The 25262-nt window shown below is 42.3% G+C and overlaps 1 protein-coding gene across 1 annotated transcript in view; it reads right to left on the bottom strand.

Annotated features, from left to right (window-relative positions):
- DCC (DCC netrin 1 receptor) overlaps nt 1-23067 on the bottom strand; it is a 507302-nt gene extending 484235 nt beyond the window's left edge. The window contains exons 1-3 of the mRNA XM_040419605.1: nt 23053-23067; nt 15768-15876; nt 4099-4485 (exon numbers count right to left, since the gene is read on the bottom strand). Of these exons, the coding sequence (XP_040275539.1) occupies nt 4099-4485; nt 15768-15876; nt 23053-23067 (511 nt within the window). The remainder of the gene's footprint in view (nt 1-4098; nt 4486-15767; nt 15877-23052) is intronic.
- Between the last annotated feature and the right edge of the window lie 2195 nt (nt 23068-25262).

Genomic DNA, 25262 nt, shown 5'->3' with positions numbered 1-25262 from the left:
TCCCTGTGAAGGTGACATGCACGTTGCCTGTTTTCTACCATTTGCATCTTATTTATGAAATGCTCACATAAGACGTTTGCCACCGTCACATTTATCAGAAGATTTCCAAAGCTAAACACTTAAAGGCGTTTAATTAGTTCTGTGGGAGGCCCTGCCATCCCAGATTGAGATGTTTAACTATCGGATCTGTCATGGCCTTCCTTTACTGTCAGCTTTCTCGCGCTGAAACCACATCACAGAAAACAAATTTTAAAAAAATGACAATTTATTTTTAACACATTTCCACAATCTGTAAGGCAGTAAAAATAAAGTCGGGATCGTGAAATGAGACTTCAAGTATAAAACCCACAAGGGAGCACATAGCACAGAGGCGGACCGTATAGATACGAAGGGGCCCTTGGAGAAAAGTCATGGGTACGGCAAATCCCAAAATGGCCAAGGTTTGACCATTTTTAAAACAATCTGCTGTATAAAGCATTCGGGATTATAGACTGATACATTGTAGCAAAGTATCAGGGAGATGGGAGAGCTTTGTGCTGATCTCAGAGGAATGTCTAGCCTTAGAATCAATGGAGGACATTTATCAAAACCAACCAATCAGATTTCACCTTTTATTCAGAGCTCCTTTGGAAAATGAAAGGTGGAATCTGATTGGTTATAATGGGCAACTAGCTAGTTTTCCTTATACTAGTTTTGATAACTTTCCCCCATTATTTCTATTCACGGACAGCAAGTAAAGATTTGGAAGTCAAGTATTTTCGAAAATTGTATAACGTGTCATTATAGGATTATTAAAGGGATAGTAAAACATTAATAGAAGAGCCATAGGATATGTCATAAAAGTCTAAGTAATGTCCATCCCATACCTATTTCTAGAATGGGGCTCTCCCGACCCTGTCCTAAATGGATGCAGCAGCCAAAGGTGGTTAGAATTATGGATGCTGTCCATCAGGATGTGCTACACTGTCTCTGTGGCTCCTATTTACTTGTATGATATCTACGGAAACATCAGAACACAGCAAACTCAGCTCTTCCCATAGTCCCAACCACCTCTGGCAGCTAAATCCACAGTAAATAAAAAAGTAGCTCCAGCTTCTGCATTAAAATAGAAAAATATGGCCGTGCTTACGCGTTCTAACCTATGACATACTTAAAGCCTTACATTCTTGATGGTTTCATCTCTGGCCGCTGCGCTACATGCATGGAGCCTCATGGGTGGAGTCTCCCTGCCCTTCATTGGATGAGCTCTCCTATCATGTTCTCTTCATGGGTGGAGTCTCCCTGTCCTTCATAGGACGAGCTCTCCTATTCTGTTCTGTTCATGGGTGGAGTCTCCATACCGTTCATTGGATGAGCTCACCTATCCTATTCTCTTCATGGGTGAAGTCTCCCTGCGCTTCATGGAATGAGCTCACCTATCCTATTCTCTTCATGAGTGAAGTCTACTTGCCCTTCATGGGATGAGCATTCATATCCTGTTCTCTTCATGGGTGAAGTCTCCCTGCCCTTCATGGGATGAGCTCTCCTATCCTGTTCTCTTCATGGGTGAAGTCTCCCTGCCCTTCATGGGATGAGCTCTCCTATCCTGTTCTCTTCATGAGTGGAGTCTCCCTACCCTTCATGGGATGAGCTTCCATATCCTGTTTTCGTCATGAGTGAGGTCTCCCTTCATGGGATGAGCTCTCCTATGCTGTTCTCTTCATGGGTAAAGTCTCCCTGCCCTTCATGGGATGAACTCTCCTCTCCTATCCTGTTCTCTTCATGGGTGAAGTCTCCCTGCCCTTCATGGGATGAGCTGTCCTATCATGTTCTCTTCATGAGTGAAGTCTCCCTACCCTTCATGGGTACCCTTCATGGGATGAGCTTCCATATCCTGTTCTCTTCATGGGTAGAACCTCTCTTTCGTGTTCTCTTCAAGGGTGTATCATCTCTTTTGTGCTCTCTTCACAGTTGGTGCCTCCCTTTTCTGTTCTATTTATAGATGAAACCTCCCCTTAGTGGGTGGATCCTCATTGCCTTATTCTCTTCATGGGTGGAGCCTCCCTGTCCTGTTCTCTTTATGGGTGGAGCCTCCCTGTCCTGTTCTCTTCATGGATGGAGACTTTCTGCCCTTTTCTATTTATGGATAGACTCTTCATGCCTTATTCTCATAAAGGGTGAAGAGATTCTATGCTCTGGTCTCTTCCAGGACTCTATGTGATGTATTATTTTTGACCACAACAGTTAGGTCTGTCAGACGACTAGTCTTCATGGTCACTGACACAGAGACACAGGGAAGCAATGGCAATATTATGTATATGGTCAGATTGTTTGTCTATCCTTCAACTCAATCACTTCCACTAAATAAAAGAAGGGGTGGCAATAAGAGAATAACATTCAGTACTTTGCAATGATAGGTTCACATTTTGTTTACCAAGCATAGCCCTATACTTTCTATACTTACAACAGTTCTCCTGAGCAATACATAGGGATACCCTCCTTCTTCTAAACCCTTGAAGATGCGCACGGTTCTATTCGACTGAAGGATTTTCTTAAGTTTTGAGCCGCAGATTGAGGAGAACCCCCAGTAGAATGTGACTTACTTACTGACAAGATATCTGCTTGAAATTATGGAAACACAGCTGTGCTTGTGTCAGTCCCAGTAGATCTATCCAGAAATGTTCCACGGCATTGTTGTACGTCGGGGTAATTAAGAATTTAAATCACTTTATATTCCTGGCGCTTTTTATTATTGAAAATTTGCTGGAATGAAATGCTTTTGTAGTACTACACTGTAATAATGTCTGATTCGATTACAACGCAGACTAAATCACAAGGTGCCAACCCAGATAGTTTACAAAGCGTTACGCTGGGGACGGTTATTGATGCTCCTGCCTTGGTAGAAATAGACAAGAGGATTTCATTTCAATAGGTGCTTTCATATTTGTATATTGTGGGTATGCCTATTTCTGGTGAAAAATCCCATGGAGATCTATGATCGGTTTCTTAGAGCCAAAGGAGATCTGAACTTGTGGGCGCGATCTTCTAAAAGTGGGCGCGTTTTCTCATGTAAATTAATCTCTAGACAGATTTTCTATTGCAACAATTTAAAAAGTCGCAAAAAAGTGTGCAAAATTGCGCAATTGCTTATCTTATGCGACTTTTTATAGAACATGCGACTTTTTCGTAAAAATGTGCGACTTTTGTAAAGCCGCTTACTGAAGGATAAACTGCTACCATCAAACCACATAAATCACAGAATTAAAGGACCATTAATAAATCTGACATATGTAAAAGAGGAGTAAGATGTAAGTGTAATGATAAATCTGGCCCATAGTGATGTATGTATGTAAGCTACATAGATACATAGGGCTGTGATGTCACAAGTTCACAACAATACTTACGTGAATATTACATTGCCGATTTTTCGTGATCAAGAAAATAATCTCGAATTCGCGAATATATGAGAAAATATTTTACCAAATATTCTCGAAATATTGCGAATTTGAATATTGCCCCTGCCGCTCATCACTAATCAGAAAATCATTTGGACTGGATTTCCCCTTTTGCTTTAAGTTTAATTAACCATATGCAGCCTTTCTATCATTGGCTTGGGAAGCTACTGGGTCAGATCCATCATTCTAGGTCCTCTGATCCATATTTCAGCCTACATTTCGCTATACGAAGGAGCTATGACATAGTAACAGGAAACATGCCCATCAGCAAACAAACTTTTCACATTTTGATGAATGCAGTGCAACCAGAAGGCAACAGCAAAGAACATTAGCCATCCCCACTGGAGGAGACATCACAAACAACTTGGTACTTGAGGCTTCTGACTACCATATATCGGGTTCATTTAGACATTGTATAAGACTCCTCTATGTATTTCTCTGAGCAGAGCTGCCTAAATGAGTAATTAAATCATGGTGGAATTTCCTTGTTGCAAGAGCTCTTCTTTAACCAAAGCGTGGCCTCTGCTATATCTGTATTTTGACAAATCCATTCTTTTGACATTGTTACCATATGCTTTTCTTTCTCAGGATACTGATTATTATTATTGCCAGTCAAAGTCTATCATTATTAAAAACAAGAAGAAATATACAAATGGAGTCTTACCAGCTACCAGTACTTTAGCTGTCCGACTGATAATTGCACCAACCCCATCCAATGATGCTTCGCACTGATAGGAGCCTTCATCTGGCCGGTGATGCCGCGAATGTACCACAGTTTGTATTATCAAGGATCCATTGGGCTGCTGTTGTCTTCTGTCGTCTATTGCTAGATTGAGGTAAACTCCATCCTTTTTCCACGTGATGATTGGTGACCCTCGATCTGAGCCAGCAGAGCAGTTTAAGACCACATAACTCCCTCTCATGGTGACTACATCTAAGGGCTCGGAGATGAACCACAGTGACGTGAAACTCTTTACTTGTGAGCCTGAAACAGAAAAAGAACAAAACAAAATCAGATCCTGTTTAATTCCAATAAAAATCGATGGTCCACCTGGTCACCCAAAGGTCCAATGAGAACCATTAAATACTTTTTCAGTAACTCCTCAGCAAGTTTATTAAATGATCTATCAAAACACATTAAAACTGTGATAGTTAACCCTCTTAGATGTATCAATCCACAAAAGGTGAATGGTCGATGGAATGTAGAGTCCACCCTTTATAATCCTTACTTGTAGAGTCTACTCTTATAGAGTTGGATTTTATCCTTGTAGTTCACACTAGTAGAAGCCACCATGGAAGAGTCCATCTTTGTGGAGTCTATCCTTATAGAGTCCATCTGTTAGAGTTTATCCTTGTAGTACACCCTTGCAGAGTCCTTTCTTAGAGAGTCCATCCTTGTAGAGTGCACCCTTTCAGAATCTATCATTGTAGTTCACCCTTATAAGCCAAAAACACTAATAGTTTGCAAAAAATCTACCGTTTAAGCTTATGAAAACCTTAATCGCTACCATTTTGTGTATACAGTACCTATGCAGACCCATGTGTTACAGACTATAAACCATCCAGGTGTGTATGGTCGTTTCCTTCAGTCAAGTGTTCTGCTTATGCCTTACTAACCTGCAAACTGTACAAGAGGAGACAAGCAGAAAGTGGTAACACATGACTACAGGACCTGACCACACAGGTTTGTTTGTTGTCTGTTGCCATAGAAACAGTACTCTACACAGGATCTGCAAACATAACATTTCTTTATAAATCAAGTCTATCGCAATGTTGTTGATTTTTATTTTAACATGTATCTGGGGAAATAACAAAAATTGGTTTCAAAGATGGACTTTTGGTAATGACTAGCTTTTCCATTATTCACCATGCCAATTAGCTCCTTTCCAGAAGGAAGAAAACTGTCTCTCTTCTTTTTGGAGGAGAGCTAACTGAAATGCTTTTGTTTCACAAGGAGCATTCCCTGAAAGACTCTCCACAACAGCAGGATCTGCTATATCCACAATTCAGCCTCCCAGAAGATAGAAATATCTTCTTTCTGGACGGCTGGATCTCCTCAATGAGAACCAATAACCCTCACGACTTACTAAAAGAGTCAGCCTGCAATGGCGGTCTCCACCAGTGGCTGCTGAAACACTAGACCTGCAGACATCAGGACCCACTAGGAGATGTTGGGTTCCCCAGACTGGCCCACCAGCCCATACGTTTTCTCTGCTACACACAGAATATTTAGAAGAACTTATAGGCCTACCAAATGCCAAACACTGTTGATATAATCACGTCTGAGGGTGCTTCTTAACATATTACAACCGTATGAGGTACATAAACATGTATAATTGCCTCTCCGAACGCCTTTAAGTGCCGCACACACGAAATGGGAACATTTAATATCCTACCATGGGGCTGTTTGTTTCATGTACGCAGGACACCTGCTTCCTAGGAGGCTATTTAGCAATGTAATAAACTAATTTGTACTTTAGACTAACACGTTCATCGTTTTATTGTTCTCTGCACTCCCAACCAAGAGAACACTTTTAACATTTGCATGTATTAGCATAATGACACAATAATTAAACACAGTTTTTTTTAGAGGACAAAGAAAGCACTTCAATCAATCCTAATCATCCACAGCAGGAATGTAAAAAAATAAAAAATAAACCTCACTGCCTGTACTTATGGGGAAATCTTAATAGATATAAACACGTCCGCCGCGCCTCAGCATATGTGATGTAAACCTATGATCAAGGGGACGAAACCTCGAATTACAAACAGACAAATACGTAAATATCAATTATCCTGTAAGTTACATTCACAATGGGACGTTCTGTTGGAAGAGGAGAAGCACTGTAAAGGAATTTTCCCTGGTATGCAAGCCAAAGCCTAAAATGTCCCGATTACCTCACTATCTGCCACAAATCTCTCCTCCTTGATGAAGCTACACTGTTGAGTATTTACAATTAAATATAAGCATCCATATATACATTCCAATAGACATCCCTATCCATAGAGGGCAGTAATATAGTAGTTATATTGTTGTACATAGGGGCAGTCTTATAGTAGTTATATTCTTGTATATAGGGGCAGTATTATAGTAGTTATATTCTTGTACATAAGAGGCAGTATTATAGTAGTTATATTCTTGTACATAAAAGGCAGTATTAGAGTAGTTATATTCTTGTACATAGGAGGCAGTATTATAGTACTTATATTCTTGTACATAGGAGGCAGTATTAGAGTAGTTATATTCTTGTACATAGGAGGCAGTATTATAGTACTTATATTCTTGTACATAAAAGGCAGTATTAGAGTAGTTATATTCTTGTACATAGGAGGCAGTATTATAGTACTTATATTCTTGTACATAGGAGGCAGTATTAGAGTAGTTATATTCTTGTACATAGGAGGCAGTATTATAGTACTTATATTCTTGTACATAGGAGGCAGTATTAGAGTAGTTATATTCTTGTACATAGGAGGCAGTATTATAGTAGTTATATTCTTGTACATAGGAGGCAGTATTATAGTAGTTATATTCTTGTACAGAGGAGCAGTATTATAGTAGTTATAGTCTTGTACATAGGAGCAGTATTATAGTAGATATGTTTTTGTACATAGGAGCAGTATTATAGTAGTTATATTATTGTACATAGGAGGTAGTATTAGAGTAGTTATATTCTTGTACATAGGAGGCAGTATTATAGTAGATATGTTTTTGTACATAGGAGCAGTATTATAGTAGTTATATTATTGTACATAGGAGGCAGTATTATAGTAGTTATGTTTTTGTACATAGGAGCAGTATTATAGTAGTTATAGTCTTGTACATAGGAGCAGTATTATAGTAGTTATATTATTGTACATAGGAGGCAGTATTATAGTAGTTATATTCTTGTACATAGAAGGCAGTATTATAGTAGTTATAGTCTTGTACATAGGAGCAGTATTATAGTAGATATGTTCTTGTACATAGGAGCAGTATTATAGTAGTTATATTATTGTACATAGGGGCAGTATTATAGTAGTTATATTATTGTACATAGGAGCAGTATTATAGTAGTTATATTCTTGTACATAGGAGCAGTATTATAGTAGTTATATTCTTGTACATAGGAGGCAGTATTATAGTAGTTATATTCTTGTACATAGGAGCAGTATTATAGTAGTTATATTCTTGTACATAGAAGGCAGCATTATAGTAGATATGTTCTTGTACATAGGAGCAGTATTATAGTAGTTATATTATTGTACATAGGGGCAGTATTATAGTAGTTATATTATTGTACATAGGAGCAGTATTATAGTAGTTATATTCTTGTACATAGGAGCAGTATTATAGTAGTTATATTCTTGTACATAGGAGGCAGTATTATAGTAGTTATAATCTTGTACATAGGAGCAGTATTATAGTAGTTATATTCTTGTACATAGAAGCAGTATTATAGTAGTTATATTCTTGTACATAGGAGGCAGTATTAGAGTAGTTATATTCTTTTACATAGGAGGCAGTAATATAGTATTTATATTCTTTTACATTCCAGACATCTATTTTATTTATTCTACATCTATTTAAGACCAAAGTAAACATGAGATTTCAGCTGGTTTCTACCAAGGTTCCTGCCTTGTGATTATATCACCTCATATTTGCCTTTAGGCAGAGTCTGTGGGGCATTTAAACAACTAGGGAGTAGCCACTTCTCTTCCATAAATGAGGATGATGGGCAGGGACTGCTAGTTATGAAGATGTTAATTTACTGTACACAATTGCAAGGTTAATTAGAACAACGATCATTATCTCATTAATTGACATATGGCGATAATTCTGCTGCCTGCCAGTCACCATATGTTTTGCCAGTTGTGGCAATGAAGCATCATGTATGTAGTTCTCGAAACTGCAAATACTGAAAACCGTACATCAATAAGAATTGTTTTAAAGAAGAGCTACAAAAACATGGGTGTTCGATCTGAAATATGTCATGAAGTTTATTAAGGGCAACATCTCTCCTCCAGGTAAGAATCCTGCAACCTAAAAGTGTCAATTACTATAAGATTTCATTTTATAATTGTCACTTTCCCCCATACATGACTGCAATGGTAAGGTAGAGTACCTAGTATGTCAGAATGACCCACTCCTTCTTTCAGGTCTTTGCATTTGGCCCTTTTAACACCTTAATAGTCTTTATAGAAAATGTTCTGTACACTACAGCCTCCAAGGACTGGGATCTTCTGACATATGATCCATATAATCTACACTGTATAAGGTGGCTCTCCACACTACCCCTGTATCTCCTCCCTCCTGTTGACATGTGTGTGGCAACATTTATTTAAGTGGTTCTTTAACTTTAATTCCTTGTAATGTAGTTGGTTAGTGGTACCAGGTACCAGGCCGTGTTCCTGAAGTCTTAGGTAACTGTACATGTGTGCCTAATGAAGACCTTTAAGAGGACCAGGAAGTTAGAAAATATTTAGGCATGTAACAATGAGGCACCATTGAGGACATCACGAAGATAAGATCACGTCCTATGATTATCACCTCTCTTTACATCATATCGGCCATGTTGGGAATTGGTTGATGGAGATCTCGCTCACTTGTTCATGTCATTAGGTGACTGTTACTTACTTTTCTCTGTATGTTATATATATTATCATAGTTTTTTTTAAAGTTTTTATACACCTAATCTGTGTTAAGCCTATTTTATTCCCGGATCTCTGAATTCACGGTAATACAACATGCATACAAACCATTAATTACACAGAGCCAAGCATGATAGCATGATAATGTTTTCACTGCCTGGCCCTGTCAATCAAAGTGCAGAGGGTGCGGCAGTTGCAGAGAGAGCGGAGCCTCTAGATGTAACGGCAACAGCCCATTGCTCCTACAAGCTAATTTGCATATATTAAAACTTAATTTTTCTCAGGCAATATGAACATGGGATCAAAGCAGATGCTTTCCGCTGACAAGTTCTAATGTCACAGGTCAGCTGGTTTCATGGGTACAGATCTGCTGATAGATGGCCTTTAAAGACCAGTGATGGAGGGTGCAGAGACAGCAGTTATACCTTGGCCCTGGTGTCTTAGGAAGCTCACAAGGCACATAAAAAGGGTGATCCTTGTTACAGATTTTGCATTGGGTCCCAGGAGCTGCAAAATACTCTTTAAGGCATCAGCCCTAGCATTTTAATGCTTTGTGTTACTTGATATGAACCAATCTCATGCACAGATTTCTTGCAAGCAGGATTTAAAGGGTTACTGTCTTCCTGCAACGATAAACAAGTGATGCGAAATATATTAACAGCGCAGGTAGTATTTAGGCGCGCAGCCCCCCAGCATGCCATCATTTATTGAAAACTAAGCGTAAAAGTGAATCACAACTTGTCCATAAATTTAAATGTTGGAAAATAACAAGTAACGAAACTTGTATGTGATTTAATAAGCGATGTGTCCAATAAAAAAAAATCTGCTGGCCTGGCGGTATTTTAATATGTGGTCGGTTTTAAGATTCGCCATCATTTCTGCAGGCGATGTAATGGTCAGAGCTGTCTAAATAATATATCTTAGCACTATGGAGGAGAAAAAACTTGTTGTAGGCAGCCGGCTGGAGCTGTTAAATATGTCCTTCGAGGCATAACAAAGAGGAAAGATTAGCAGCCGGTTACTACCGTAGATCTGCGCCTTATTAACATTTTATTTATGTTTATAGAAACAGTAAATTTCTCCCAAATGCTCGGAGTATTGAAAAAAATGCATGCCGATAATCCCTTAAGTCATTAGTGGCTGTGTAAATTTACCAGGAGCAAAATGAGAGTTTAAAAAATGTACACAAATTTACCAAATTAGACAGAGGAGCGGAGGCAACAAAGCGACAAGGTGACGCCAGCAGTGGTTCCTAGAAGCAAAGACGAGTCACCTACAGTTAGAGCCGTAACTTAAATCTCTTGGTCCCCAGTGCAAAATCTAAAACGGGGCCCCCCCAGGCCCCCACCTACCAGGTGTCGTTTCCAATATTGGTGATTTATTCTGTGGCAGAGGGAACTTTCTGGGGAAACCAGAACATGAGACCGACTGCTGCACCACCTCAATAGCTAAGACCCTGCCACTGTGGTACAGATGGCAATTTAGATTTCAACCCACATTGAATGCAAATGTCTGATCTTCAAGATAGGTTCGTCAGTATCTGATCGGTGGGGGTCCGACGCCTCACACCCCTGCCAATCAGCTGTTTGAAAAGACTGCAGCACTCCGGCAAGCACTGTGGGTCTATGTAGGCTGGTGACATCACGCCGATCAGTCACATTCCCTAGGCCAAGCACTGCTACTATCCTATGGACATCCCTATGCTCAGTAAGCCACAAGGAGGTTGTGGCGCTCACCAGAGTGACACAGCTTCTTCAAACAGCTAATCAGTGGGGGTCCCTGGCATCGGATCCCCACCAATTAGATATTGAGGACCAACCCTGAGGATAGGTCACCAGTATTAAACACTTGGAAAATCCCCCTTTAATATAAAAAGGCAGCGCTCAAAAAAACATAAAACTAAAAAAGTTATTGCTGTTGCGAAAAAACAAAAACATGTTGCATCCTTAAAGGGGTTGAATCATGAAAATAACCTCTGTTTATATGTTCTAATATGGACGTTATAGAGAGGTTTTCAACACTTGGGACCCCCTCATGAGCCAGAACAAAGAGCTGCTCCTGCTCCGGCGGGCTTCCTGTTATCACATGAAGTCATGTGCCTGATACCATGGGGTCAGTATAACTAGAGAGTTGAAAAGTTACAAAATGTAGTAATTTATCAGAATGGCCTCCATGCAATACCACATTCCCCCTGTAGTGGCCACTACAGGGAAAACGCACAGCTGGCTGTGGCTTCCCCTGGAAAAACAACTGTTTTGAAAGAGGGCCATACACTTCTCTCTCGGCATTCGCAGAAAAGATGAGCAGAGTCAATCAGAGATGAAGGGGCACAGGGTCTCAGCCTTCAGACCTCGGCTATCGGAACATATGAATAGTTTTTTATAAGATAGTTACACTCTAAAGGGTTAAGGTCTTCTATATTCAAAATGGTGCTTTTTAATGGGTTACCTAATGACGGCAACCGGTGAACATGGCTGATTTGAGAATATGAACATTATTTGAAGCTATTATGAGCCAGAGCAGAGAGCAACGTAACCCCTGTAGTGGGTCCAGGAGACCTCCCCTAGTAATAGCAGCGGATGTCCAGGGGTCACACACCACAATTAATTGAGTTGACAACCCCTTTAAGTTCTGTTACAGTAAAAATGCCATGCAAAAATAAATCACATTCTAAGGCCTCTTGCAGACGAACGTAAGGGCTCCGTGCCGTGGGCCAGCCGCATGCGGATCGCGACCCCATTCACTTGAATGGGGTCTGCAATCTGTCCGTTCTGCAAAAAGATAGGACAAGTTCTATCTTTTTTTGCGTAACGGAAGCACGGAATGGAACACCACAGAAGCACTCCGTAGTTCTTCCGTTCCGTGGTTCCGTTCCGCACCGCATCTCCGGATCTATGGACCCATTGAAGTGAATGGGTTCGCATCCGTGATGCGGATTGCACATGGCCAGTGTCCTGTGAATTGCGGACCCGTCGTATGCGGGCCGCGTTACGGCCACGGGAGACACACGGCCTCTTGCATACGAACGTTTTGTTTTTCGTTCTTTGCGTTCCATATACGGACCGTATACGGAACCATTCATGTCAATGGATCTGCAAAAAAACGGAAGGTACGCCGTATGCCTTCCGTTTCCGTATTTCCATTTTTCCGTTCCGTTCAAAGATAGAACATGTCCTATTATTGTCCACATAACGGACAAGGATAGGACTGTTCTATCAGGGGCCAGCTGTTCCGTTCCGCAAAAAATGGTATGCAAACCGATGTCATCAGTATTTTTTGCGGATCCGTCTTTTGCGGACCGCAAAATACAGAAAAAGCCATAAGGTCGTGTGCAAGAGGCCTAAGGAAAATTGCGGTCCGCAATGCACGAGCATCGTATGTAGGGCAGGCGCATGGGAATCGCAGACCCATTTACTTGAATGGGTCTGCGATCCTTCCGTTTCGCAAAAAGATAGAGCAAGTTCTATCTTTTTGTGGTGCGGAAGCAGGGAACGGAATCCCAGAAAGCACTCTGTAGTGCTTCCGTAGTGTTCCCTTCCGTTCTAAACCTTTCCGCATCTCCGGAGTTGCGGAACCATTGAAATGAATGGGCCTGCATCCGTGATGCGGAATGGCCACGGAACGGTGCCCGTGTATTGCGGATCCGCAAATGTGGTCCGCAATACAGCAATAAGGTGGAAAAAAAACTTCAGCAGAGAACATTAGCAGCTTGGCAGAGAAAAATTGTAGATACAAATTGATACAAAAGTTTGAGAACACAAAAACAGATATAACAATGCATCAAATCTGACTTCTTGCCAAAGAAAACAGCAGCAAACTACAATAAATAAAGCCTGAGCTGCATCACCTCAGACTCTACCCTAACGATAAAATGTCAAACGTACGTCTGTCTGATACACGTGGATCTGTATAGTTAGAAGGGGTCATCATAATAACAATAATAATAATAGTAATTTAAAAATTCAATATTAAAGAAATCTAAACAAAAATTTAATAAATATAAAATAAATGAATATGAAAGAAAATCTAATAAATATTTTTTAACACATGTCTTATTAGACAGAAATACACTCAAGATCGATGTCTCAGGTCAGTGTAAGATAAATGACTGCGCCGAGTTCATCTTTAATAATTACATACAGGTCTCGCTCATATGTCATATTAATGTCTCCCAGGGCAAAGTATCATTATGTTTAATGGCTTAAATATGTCATGGAAACAAAGTGAATAATTCCGAGATTTATTGATTTTGTTTTTGTCCTATATAGTCATCGCTCGAGTCAGGGGGTCAGTGATATCAAGCATGGGTGCTAATACTTATGCAATGGCTCATAGTCATCCCTGGAGGAAGGTGAATCCATACGCTAATATTAACAGAGAGGTTATGCACATAGTCCTATGTACCTATAGGATCTATAGGATACAGTTGTAGCAATTGTTAACTTTACCCTGCATCGCATTCAATACACGGTTATAGCAAAGTTAAAATTTTACATTTAGCATGACACAAGTCATCAAAAAGGTGAAATTAAAGTTTGCTGCGACTTTGTACTTAACACGACAAGGGTCAAGTTAACATTTGCTACATCTGAACCTCCATATGCCTCCAATTTCTTACAGTGATATCTCCACCTGACTCCATATGTACAGAGGTAGTGACCTCTAAAAGCATTGCTTCTAGGGGAGAATACCACCCCCCAATATCTTGGGACAAAGCTTGGTGGGTCACTTTGACAGCCCTCCAAATTAATATGAACACCCTATACCTGTGATGGCTAACCTCCAGCACTCCAGCTGTGGTAAAACTACGACTCCCAAGATGCACGCTTGCTTGGCTGTTCTCAGAACAGCATAGAAATGAATGGAGCATGCTGGGAGTCGTAGTTTCGCAACAGCTGAAGTGCCGGAGATTAGCCATCACTGCCCAGGTTCTGGTGCTGCTGGGTCATGGATCTGCTCTCCTCCACCTGCCCAGACATCTTAGATCTTTGATGTTTGCACTACATGCACTGTGACCACCGATGTTACTGCTGCTAACATTGTGATATCCCTAGGTGGCTTCAGCTCATGTAGTTGTCTGGTCATACACCTTCAATAGCTGTTGGCTCTTTCGGCTGACAGCTACACCGACCTCCCTCGCCCCTCCAGCAAACATGCATGGTCGGCCAAGTGTGCCAATGAGTGGAGTAATTTGTTTGTACGGGATAAGTAAGGATTAGACGTAGACATTCAAAATGCTTGATCCTTCTTTCCTTCAACATCATCAGTTGTGAACAAGTCGGCACCCCCCAAACAGATAAGAACCTAGATTAGTCCTCCTGAAAATAGCCGGACTAGCCGATTTTGCCCTTAAATACATGGCCACTTTGACAGCGGTGCCTATTACTAATGTAAGTGCCACCCTGTGTTTGACTGACCATCTGGGTTACAATTTTTGCTCTACAAGGAGGTTCTGCGTTCTCTAAGCTGATGCGTCTTCTCCAAGTCGTCTACAACCAAATACATTCTGTAAAAATCCACAAACATCGTCTCCAACGCAATTTCCTAAATCTAAATCCTCCCTCAGGCTTGGCGTCAAGCTGTTTGCTTCGTTTTTTTATTTTTTTCGCTCCGTCCTACGTAAACTGCCAGTATGATTACCGCTAATTTAATGCGAGAGACACAATGCAAAGAGTGAATTATTAATAACGGGAACTAATAAACACCTTGAGCTCTTTTACGTATCCTTTTTACCAAGCGGTTCGCGCTTTTTGCCTGAGCAGAACGTATTTGTCTACTAATTGGATGGCATTGTATGAATTTTAATGAACAAAACGTAAAAGGCAAAGTAAAACGGCCCGGGCTGAACACAAAAGGGGATTGGAAAAAAGGGAAATTTTGGTGAAATTTTCACAGCTGCTTCGAATAAATACCATTTAGTCATTTCACTGGTAATCACCAAAGAAACATTAGCTCCCAAATGGCCCATTCCCACCAATTATGAGACTTAATTAGAAAAATAGAAGCTCAGACGCACCCTTGGTTTTCAGATGCATAAAATAGGGAGTAAATTGAGACCGGCGAACGTCATAGAGGAGAATTCCACCGACAGTCAATTAATGGCTTCACTTCCATTGGCGCTCTACATAATTGGCTCTCAGCAGGAAACCTCATCTAGAAAATTTACCTTGATAGTTGATGAAATGACGACCGTGCTTTCATTTCACATGTCCATCAGGGTAAGCAAGAGGATCTCAGTGTTATCACAGCAAAAAAAAAAGCAATATAAACACTACAGGTCGGTAGATAAGGCAAATAGGTGGGGGACGAGATGTATGAATGTCACTTATTGATCTGGTTTACCGGAGAAGACCCTTAGGTTTTTGACTACCACATTACACGGAGATCTTAGCTCGAAGATGGTTGCCACCCTGCCGTCATTTATCATTCAGCCCTACTAACTGCATATCATTACATAAAAATAACAATTGGAAGTAGCCCCAATTTTTCACGGAGGAGAAGAAAGTTCATATGGCGTGCAGTAAACATCTGAAAACCGTTTTTTCAATATCTTATTTCCAGGCTGAGATATGATAGTTTGAAGTTACAGGCCCAAATCCTGGGGCTGCACTACTGAGAGTTTCCATTGACAACATTTCCTATTCTGAATATTGGTCAGGTACAGAGGCTGTGGCTGAATCTCACACATTATCTACAACTTACTTTGGCTACACATTTCCAAGCCCGCTGCATATGACTGGGACATGTTCTCGTCATATTCTCTCAGTGGTGCAGCCTCAGGGTTGGGACCTGTAACTTCAAATGCTCGTATCTTTGCACAGAAACAAGATACTAAAAAATTGTTTTCCTATTTGTAATGTACAAGATAAGGACTGTATCCAGAAATGAATGGGTGAACTACAAACATTTTATTAAGTTTTCCTTAACTCAACCAGTTTAACCCCTAAAATACATCTTTTTTTACGTTGGACATTAGTGGGCTTTATTCTAAGCCAGGGGTCAGCACTCCAGCTGTGGTGAAACTACATCTCCCAGCATGCACACTTGCTTGGCTGCTCTCTAAACTCCCACACAGGTGGAGAGAGCACGCTGGGAGTTGTAGTTGCACAGCAGCTGGGGTTTCCGAAGGTTGCTGGTCCCTGTTCTAGGCAGTCGTCTAGAGTAGGAGCTCAGCTCTCATATGACAGAAATGCTGATCCTGGCCGTTTAACCCTTTAGGTGCTGCAGTCAATACCCACTAACTGGTATCTAAGTGGTTTAGAGAGGGAGGGAGCTCTCTCTCTGTCAGGCATCGACACCCCGCAAATGAGATGGCGGCGTGCCGTTGTCTATACACTGCAGCTGGAGGATGAATGAAGGCCCCCCCCAGATCTTGCCCTCAGTGTATGCCCTATCAAGGTGTAGAGAAGCCTGTACGTATCCTATTGACAGAAAACATAGTACACTGTACTACATAAGTAGCACAGTGTACTATGTGATCGATCAAAGGATCGCAAGTCAAAGTCAAATGGTAAAAAAAAATGAGTTAAATAAAGTTTTATTTTAGAAAAAAAACTACCATAACTACCCACACTATACAATTAACATGCAGTTTATCCCATGCTATGAACGCCATAAAAAAATGCTAATATTGCAGTTTTTTGCTTTTCTGTGGATAATGAAAGAAAAGGCGATCAAAAAGTGTTATGTACCCCTGCAAAAAAGTCCTTGCATAGCCCCAAAGAAAGGATATGGGTCGTAGAATGCGGCGATGCAAAAAAATGTAGCTTTCATTATTTTTTCATTTTTTTTAAGGGGTTTTATTGTGTAAAAGAAGTAGGAAAACTTAAAAAATAATTGGCGTCGCTGTAATCCTAATGACTCAGAGAATGGAGTTATCATGTGATTTCGGCCCCCTGCACACGAACGTGTGCGCCCTGTGGTCGTGCTGTGGCCCGCAAAATGCGGGCCGCAATGCACGGACACAGTCCGTGGGGCAGCCGCAGCGGATCGCGGACCCATTCACTTTAATGGGTCCACCATCCGGCCGTTTCACAAAAAAGATAGGACGTATTCTATCTTTTTGTGGAACGGAAGTACGGGACGAAACCCCACGGGGAAGCACTCCGTTAGTGCTTCCGTTCCTCACCATTCCGCATCTCAGGATTTGCGGACCCATTTTGAGTGAATGTGTCCGCATCCGTGATGCGGAACGCCCACGAAACCGCGCCCGTGTATTGAGGGTCCGCAATACGGCAACGGAGCGCACACGTTCGTGTGCAGGGGGGCCTTATGCTGAACAATGAACGTTGCAAAATGTACAATGTAGTATTTCTGAGTTTTTTTTTCCCCATCCCCCTCAGAAAGACTTAATAAAAGTTTTTAATCTGTGAGTTATGTGTGCCCCAAAATGACGCCATTAAAAAACGACAACTTGTCCTGCAAAAAACAAGTCCTCCTACGGCTACATGGACAGAAAAATAAAAAAGTTACAATTCTCGGAAGGCGACGATGAAAATTATTATTTTTTTTTTTTAATTGCTTGGTCACTAAGGCCCCAGACGCTGCAGGAGGGAAGGCGTTAAATTCTATGTGCATCAGCTAGAACCCGGTGACTTTAAGAATGAATTCAAGGATTTCTCTTCAGCTATCGCCATCGCTCTAGGCCTGGTTCACACGAACGTTTTTTTTGCGAGCGTGCGGGCCATTTTTTTGTGTTCCGTATACGGTCCGTATACGGAACCATTCATTTCAATGGTTCCGCAAAAAAACGGAATGTGTTCCGTATGCATTTCGTTTCCGTATTTCCATTTTTCCGTTCCGTTGAAAGATAGAACATGTCCTATATTTGGCTGCAAATCACGTTCCGTGGCTCCATTAAAGTCAATGGGTCCGCAAAAAGAGCGGAACACATACAGAAATGCATCCGTATGTCTTCCGCATCCGTTCCGTTTTTGCTGAACCATCTATTGAAAATTTTATGCCCAGCCCAATTTTTTCTATGTAATTACTGTATACTGTATATGCCAACGGAAAAACGGAAACAAAACGGAAACAAAAAACGGAACCACGGATCCGTGAAAAACGGACCGCAAAACACAGAAAAATACATACGGTCGTGTGAACTAGGCCTTATTCTTCGTGCTGAGGACGGTGGGTTCATCTTAAAATGTATAATGATAATACAAACCTGCGAATGAAAAAGCATTTCAAATATTCTTATGTTCTTTGCCAGCAGGAAAAAAAATAATATGGCCGCTCTGCGTACTTATATAGTAAAGGCAAGTGACTGCTGGAAGGGGTTATTCCCATCAGGGACGTTGGTGGCGTATCACTAGGATATGCCCTCAATGTCAGGTAGGTGCGGGCAGGGGTGCACCTAGCCTTTCTGCTGCCTGAGGCGAAAACTGAAATGGCGCTCCTCGCTCCTCCCCAATGCCAATTTCTTAACCTAACCCCTTCCCTTCAGCCCATGGCCCCTACCTGGTGCTGCCTGAGGCCGATCGCCTCACCTGGCCTCATTGGCGGTGCACCCCTGGGTGCGGGCCCCACTTCCATCTAGAGGTGAATGGAGAGCGCACTGTGCATGAGTGCCATGCTCTCCATTCATCGCCAAGTGGGCGCACTCAGCTACAGTCTCCTAGTGGTGAACGGAGGGCGCGCTGCTCCTGTGCGTCCACTGACCTCTATGGGTCTGCCGGAAATAGCCGAGTGCCTGGCTATCTTCTGAATTCCCATAGCGGAGGACGGAGGGTGGGCGGCGCACGTGCGGCGGCTCTCTGTCTGCTTCTAGAGACAGGATGGGGTCCCAGAGGTGGGACTCGTACCTATAGGACACTGAAGACGTATCCTAGTGTAGGGGGTCAGCAACCTTCATCACGCCAACTGCTGTGAAACTAAGAACTCCCAGCATGCACACTTCCCATAGAAGTGAATGGAGCATGCTGGGAGTTGTAGTTTCAGAACAGCCGGAGGTTGCTGATCCCTGTCCCAAGCCCTATAAGAACTAGTCGTATACACTTGGACTTGCTGCATTTCTGACAGTGAGGTAGCAGTTAAAGGGGAACTCTAGCAAAAAACTGTGATGCATGTAATGTCTGTGCCTGCGGGTGGGGTGAGTAATGTATGCGATTGTGTTGCGTTCTTCAGTTTTTTTCCCGCGCGAGTGCAACGCATTTTGCATGTGCGTGAGAAAAAACTGAATGTGGTACCCAGACGCGAACCCGGACTTCTTCACTGAAGTTCGGGCTTGGGATCGGTGTTCTGTAGATTTTAATATTTTCCCTTATAACATGGTTATAAAAGAAAATAATAGCATTCTGAATACAGAATGCATAGTAAACTAGCGCTGGAGGGGTTAAAATAAACAAATAATTAAACTCACCTCATCCAGTTGTTTGCGCAGCCCGGCTCGTTTTCTTTTTTCTTCTTTGATGACCTTGGAGGAAAAGGACCTTTGGTGACATCACTGCGCTCATCACATGGTCCATCACTGCGACGCCCGTGTGAAAGAGGCCTAAGGATGTCCATGAGACTGGTTATGCCCGGACTATTATAAAATACACAGGGGTACAGCTAGGGCAGAAGCTACCCGGGCATATCTACAGGGGGGATCGCAATTGAGTCGGGGGGTGCACTACCAAGCCACTTTGCTTTGGCCATGGTATATAGATAAAGGTCCAGGGCATAAAACTGAACCTTTGTGCAGATATATATATATAGATCCATTAGAAGCTGCTTGCTGATGGTTTCCACTGAGAAGCAAGATATCGATGTATTCACTGCACTCATTTTAACAAAATGAAATAAGGGTTTATTCCGAAGATACTCTGAAGCTACAGCATCGCCTCCAGGAATTAAAGGGGCAGCTTGACTTTAGCTACAAAGTTCAGCGTGCCGCTGACTACTGATGCCAGCTCTAACCCCCGCTGATGACTCAATGCTGTCTATATAGGACACACACTCTAAATATAGAAAGTGACCGCAGAACTAGAGCGCATCAATAAACCGATGAGATGTCAAATAATCTCACCCAGACGCAGGAGCTTCCTTCATGTCATGAAATAGTGGGGGTTGTGGTTGGGGGGGGGGGGGGAGAACTTCCATGATTCAGCTCTTCATTCTAGCTGTGCATAGAGCGTTGAGCGAATCAAAGTCGATTCCGAATTTCAGGAAAAATTTGATTTGCCACCAACCAAATTTCCTCCTGCCGCATGATAACAAATCCCTGAAATGGCGGTATATATAAAAAAAAAAAAATTAACACCATACTTACCTCATCCATTTGATCGCGAAGAGGTTGCCTCGGCCATCTTGCTTGAAGATCCCGCACGAAATCTCGTTGACGGTGACATAAGACGTCACCACTCCGGCCGATGTGATGACGGCATCGTGCGCCGTGTAGATTTCGCGCGCTGAATCTTCATACAGAAGCACCCTATGGGAGCACACATCTATGCAGTGATGAACCACAGGGACTCCATGCGCCACTGTGGTGAGAGGAGTCCGGAGTCCACAAGAGGACCCGTCCCCTCTCCTGACATCTCTGTTTTAGTAACTGCTTTACCCCCCCAAGTAATAACAATTCGGGAGCATCTATTCTTATCACTTTACGTTGTGCCATTCCTATATTATTCCTGCTAGAAGTTTACAAATGAATTGCCAGCAGTTTGCACTAAAGGTCCAGACGGGTGTTACCAGTTGGGTGTGTGTCCCTGCACAGTCTGACACTGGCAGCATTGTATAGTGTCAGACTGTACAAGGACACACCCTCAGCTGATAACTGCTGGCAACTCATTAATAAATCCTAGCAGTTATAATAGAGGACAACACAGTTAGGGCCTCATGCACACGACCACATGCATTTTGCGGTCCGCAAAAAATACGGAGGACATCCGTGCTCATTCTGTATTTTGCGGAACGGAACAGCTGACCCCTAATAGTCCGATCCTTGTCCATAATGCGGACAATAATAGGACATGTAATATTTTTTTGCGATGCAGATATACGGACATACGGAAACAGAATGCACATGGAGCAACTTCCTTTTGAGATAGGCCATAATCCAGCTTTAGGCCTCATGCACACGACCGCGGATCCGCAAAAAAAAACCAGAAGCTGCCCGTGTGCTTTCCGCAATTTGCGGAATGGAACGGGCGGCCCATTGTAGACATGCCTATTCTTGTCCGCAAGACAGACAAGAATAGGACATGTTATATATTTTTTTTTTGCGGGGCCTCGGAACAGAGCAACGGATGCGGACAGCACACGGAGAGCTGTCCGCATCTTTTGCGGCCTCATTGAAGTGAATGGGTCCGCACCCGAGCCGCAAAAACTGCGGCTCGGATGCGGACCAGAACAATGGTCCTGTGCATGAGGCCTAACTTGTTTGATTTATGGCCTATGTCAGAAGTCTCTTCAGTAGTGTCTACAACTCCCATCATGCTCTGGCCCCTGTATATGTCAATATGCAGTGAGCTCTCCCTAGCGGTGTCTGCAGGTAGACAGAATCTTATATAAGGGTTAATCTATATTAGTAGGCTCCATCTGCGGCTCTCCAGCAGTTGAAAAACTACAGCTCCCAGCATGCTTGGAAAGCTGTCTAATTTCACGTGCAGTGAGCTCCCCCTAGTGGTGAATGCAGACAGACGGAATATTAATATTCAACTCTGTGTAAAATTACTCCTACCCTGTCCTGACACCATGCGACTGCCTAGCCTGCTGGGAGTTGTAGTTTTGCAACAGCTGAAGAGCCACAAATTAGAAATTACTATAAATTATATTATAACTTACTATTTAATGTAGCCGAAGGCATTGAAACAAACCAAAAAAAAAAAAAGTGAGAAATCGGGAGAAAAAAAATCCGCCATTAGGGAGAGTAATCCTATTAAATGCGATCTAATTGTTTACTGCTTAGAAATCAGACACGGATAAAATGCAAATTCATTTTTGGGATTTAGTAAAAAGGATTTTCATTAGCCGGCGCCCTCCGTGTAGAGCCATGCCGCCGCGCTGATTATATTTTATTTTCTCAGTGTAATGTCTTTTATTAAATTCACAAAGGAACTCACCCGATGACACTGAGCATTATATATGGGTGCAATATAAAGACGGGAGTGCGGCGCGCACAGAACGACTGCCCTACAGACACGGCTGCTTAATATTGTGTCTGTGGATTTTAATATGAATAATAGGCTAATGCTCAAAAGTAATCATAGGGGCCCAGGGAAAACTGGAAAAGGGCCCAGCCTCCGGTAGCTGTAGGACTGAATGTAAAGAAAGTGATGAATGGCCTACTTACTGTACCGGCAGACCGTGTCTATGAGGCACACGACAGGGCCTCATAGACATTTAAAAAATATAATAAAATTTACCAGCCACCACTAGAGGGAGCTCACTGCACTCAACAAGGAATTGTATAGAGATGCATAAGGTGAGGGCCTCTTTATGGCATCTGTGGGCAGCAAGATGGATAGCGGTAGAATATGCTCACATGGTACGGACTTTTGCTGGGCCATGGAGTTTGTAGATAATGTACACTGCTGGCAGAATGCTAGTGGATCCTCAAAGTGTGAACAAGGTCTTATGCTGTATGTACTAACTTATACAGGCACAGTCATAGATAGAAAGGATAGATAGATAGATAGATAGATAGATAGATAGATAGATAGATAGATAGATAGAAGGATAGATAGTGTGACACAGCGAAAGGTTTTGTCTTGGAAGGCAGGTAGAAAACTCAGGATCGGATTCTACAGCGGTTTTACTGGCCCAGCATATTCAGAGAGGTGGAAGAGTTTTGTAAGTCTTGCCCGACCTGCCAGATAACTAGCCCCCAGCCACATTTCCGCAGTCCCCTAGTGCCTCTCCCGATTATCGAGGTACCGTTTGACCGAAAAGCTATGGACCTCATAGGCCCAGTACCGAAGTCCACCAGAGGGCATCAACACATCTTAGTCATCCTAGACTATGCCACTCAGTACCCGGAGGCGGTGCCACTGCCACATACCTCAGACAAACTCATAGCTAAGGAGTTAATGGAGATGTTTTCCCGAGCAGGACTACCTAAAGAGGTTCTGTCCAAGGTGATGAGGGAACTCTGTAAGTTGCTGCACATAAAACAACTACGGACGTCCGTGTATCATCCGCAAACGGACGGTCTAAAGATGGGAAGGCCTGGGACCTCCTTCTGCCCTACCTCATGTTCGCAGTGCGAGAGGTACCCCAGGCCTCTACTAGGTTCTCACCCTTGGAACTGCTATATGGCAGACACCCTCACGGGCTCTTGGACGTGGCCAAAGAGGCGTAGGAACAACAACCCACTCCACATAAAAGTGTCATTGAGTACGTTACCCAGATGCAAGATCGGATAGAGACAGTGTTGCCTCTTGTTAGGGAGCATATGGAGGCAGCTCAGCGAGCCCAGAGTCGGGTCTTTAATCGGCAGGCTCGGGTCCGGATCTTTAACCCGGGTGATCGGGTTTTGGTTCTGGTGCCGACCATGGACAGTAGGTTCCTGTCTAGGTGGCAGGGGCCCTCCGAGGTACTCGAGAAAATTGGAGAGATGAAAACTACAAGGTACACCAGCCAGGGGGTGAAAGCCGGAGCAGGTTTACCATGTGAATTTACTCAAACCGTTGAAAGATTGGGAAACCTGTACAGAAGACAGCCAGCTGCCGGGTTTTCTAGGAGAAGAGGTACCAGCCCCTCTGTCTGATGCAAGAGGGGTGGCTGCCACAGTAAAAATTGCTGACAGCCTCTCCTCTAAACAGACTCAGGAGGCCAGGGAGTTCGGTAGTCGAGACACGGTTGTGTTCTTGGACCTCCCTGGACGCACGTCCATAATCCAGCATGACATTATCACTGAGCCTCAGGCAAAAGTCCGGTTAAAACCATACCGGGTGTCCGAGGCTCGGCGACAAGCCATATCGGAGGAGGTGCAGCTAATGTTGCAGCTGGACGTCATTGAGGAGTCAAAAAGTGGATAAGCCAGGCCAAGGACAGAAATGCTCGGGTCACCCGATGGTTTCTGTCCTTACAAAACTTTAAGTTTTCAGTGGAAATCACAGGGCAGGCTGGTTACAGGGAAACGCGTATGCCCTGTCCCGGGTACACTGTCTGGCGTGTGTTCACCCCCTCATGGTTAAACAAAGGTGGGTATGTGACACAGTGAGGGGTTGTGTCTGGCAAGGCAGAAATTTTCCTCCCAACATGTGCGGCTGGGCTGGTTTCCAGCCAGGTAAGGTTAAATACCGGACCGGAGTTTATGTGCCTGGCTGTCCTTAAATAGGCAGCTGGGTCTCTCTGTTTGGGATCTGAGGCTTTGTGCCGCGCTGGAGGGCTGAGAGCCGCATGAAGCCTGCTGTGGGCCACTGGAGATAAAACTGCCAACAAGTAGATTTTTGTTCTGTGGACTTTCCATTGTGTGAACTAACACCAAGACTGCAAAGTGGTGTTTTACTTTTGCCTTATGTGTTGTTGTTGCCTCTATACTGCGTCCGCTTACCCTGCCTACCAGAGCGAGTCCCCACTATAGATAGATCGATAGATAGATAGATAGATAGATAGATAGATAGATAGATATGAGATAGATATGAGATAGATAATAGATAGATAGACAGATAGATAGATAGATAGATAGATAGATAGATAGATAGATAGATAGATAGATAGATAGATATGAGATAGATAGATAGATAGATAGATAGATAGATAGATAGATAGGAGATAGATAGATAGATAGATAGATAGATAGATAGATAGATAGATAATATATAGATAGATATGAGATAGATAATAGATAGATAGATAGATAGATAGATAGATAGATAGATAGATAGATAGATAGATAGATAGATAGATAGATAGATAGATAGATAGATAATAGATAGATATGAGATAGATAGATAGATATTAGATAGATAGATAGATAGATAGATAGATAGATAGATAGATAGATAGATAGATAGATAGATAATAGATAGATATGAGATAGATAGATAGATATTAGATAGATAGATAGATAGATAGATAGATAGATAATAGATAATAGATAGATAGATAGATAGATAGGAGATAGATAGATAGATAGATAATAGATAATAGATAGATAGATAGATAGATAGATAATAGATAGATAGATAGATAGATAGATAGATAGATAGATAATAGATAGATATGAGATTGATAGATAGATAGATAGGAGATAGATCGTGTCAT

Source organism: Bufo bufo, chromosome 2 (assembly GCF_905171765.1).
Source record: "Bufo bufo chromosome 2, aBufBuf1.1, whole genome shotgun sequence".
Lineage (NCBI taxonomy): Eukaryota > Metazoa > Chordata > Amphibia > Anura > Bufonidae > Bufo > Bufo bufo.
The sequence above is the reverse complement of the archived record's forward strand: the minus strand, read 5'-3'. Positions and strand labels throughout refer to the sequence as shown.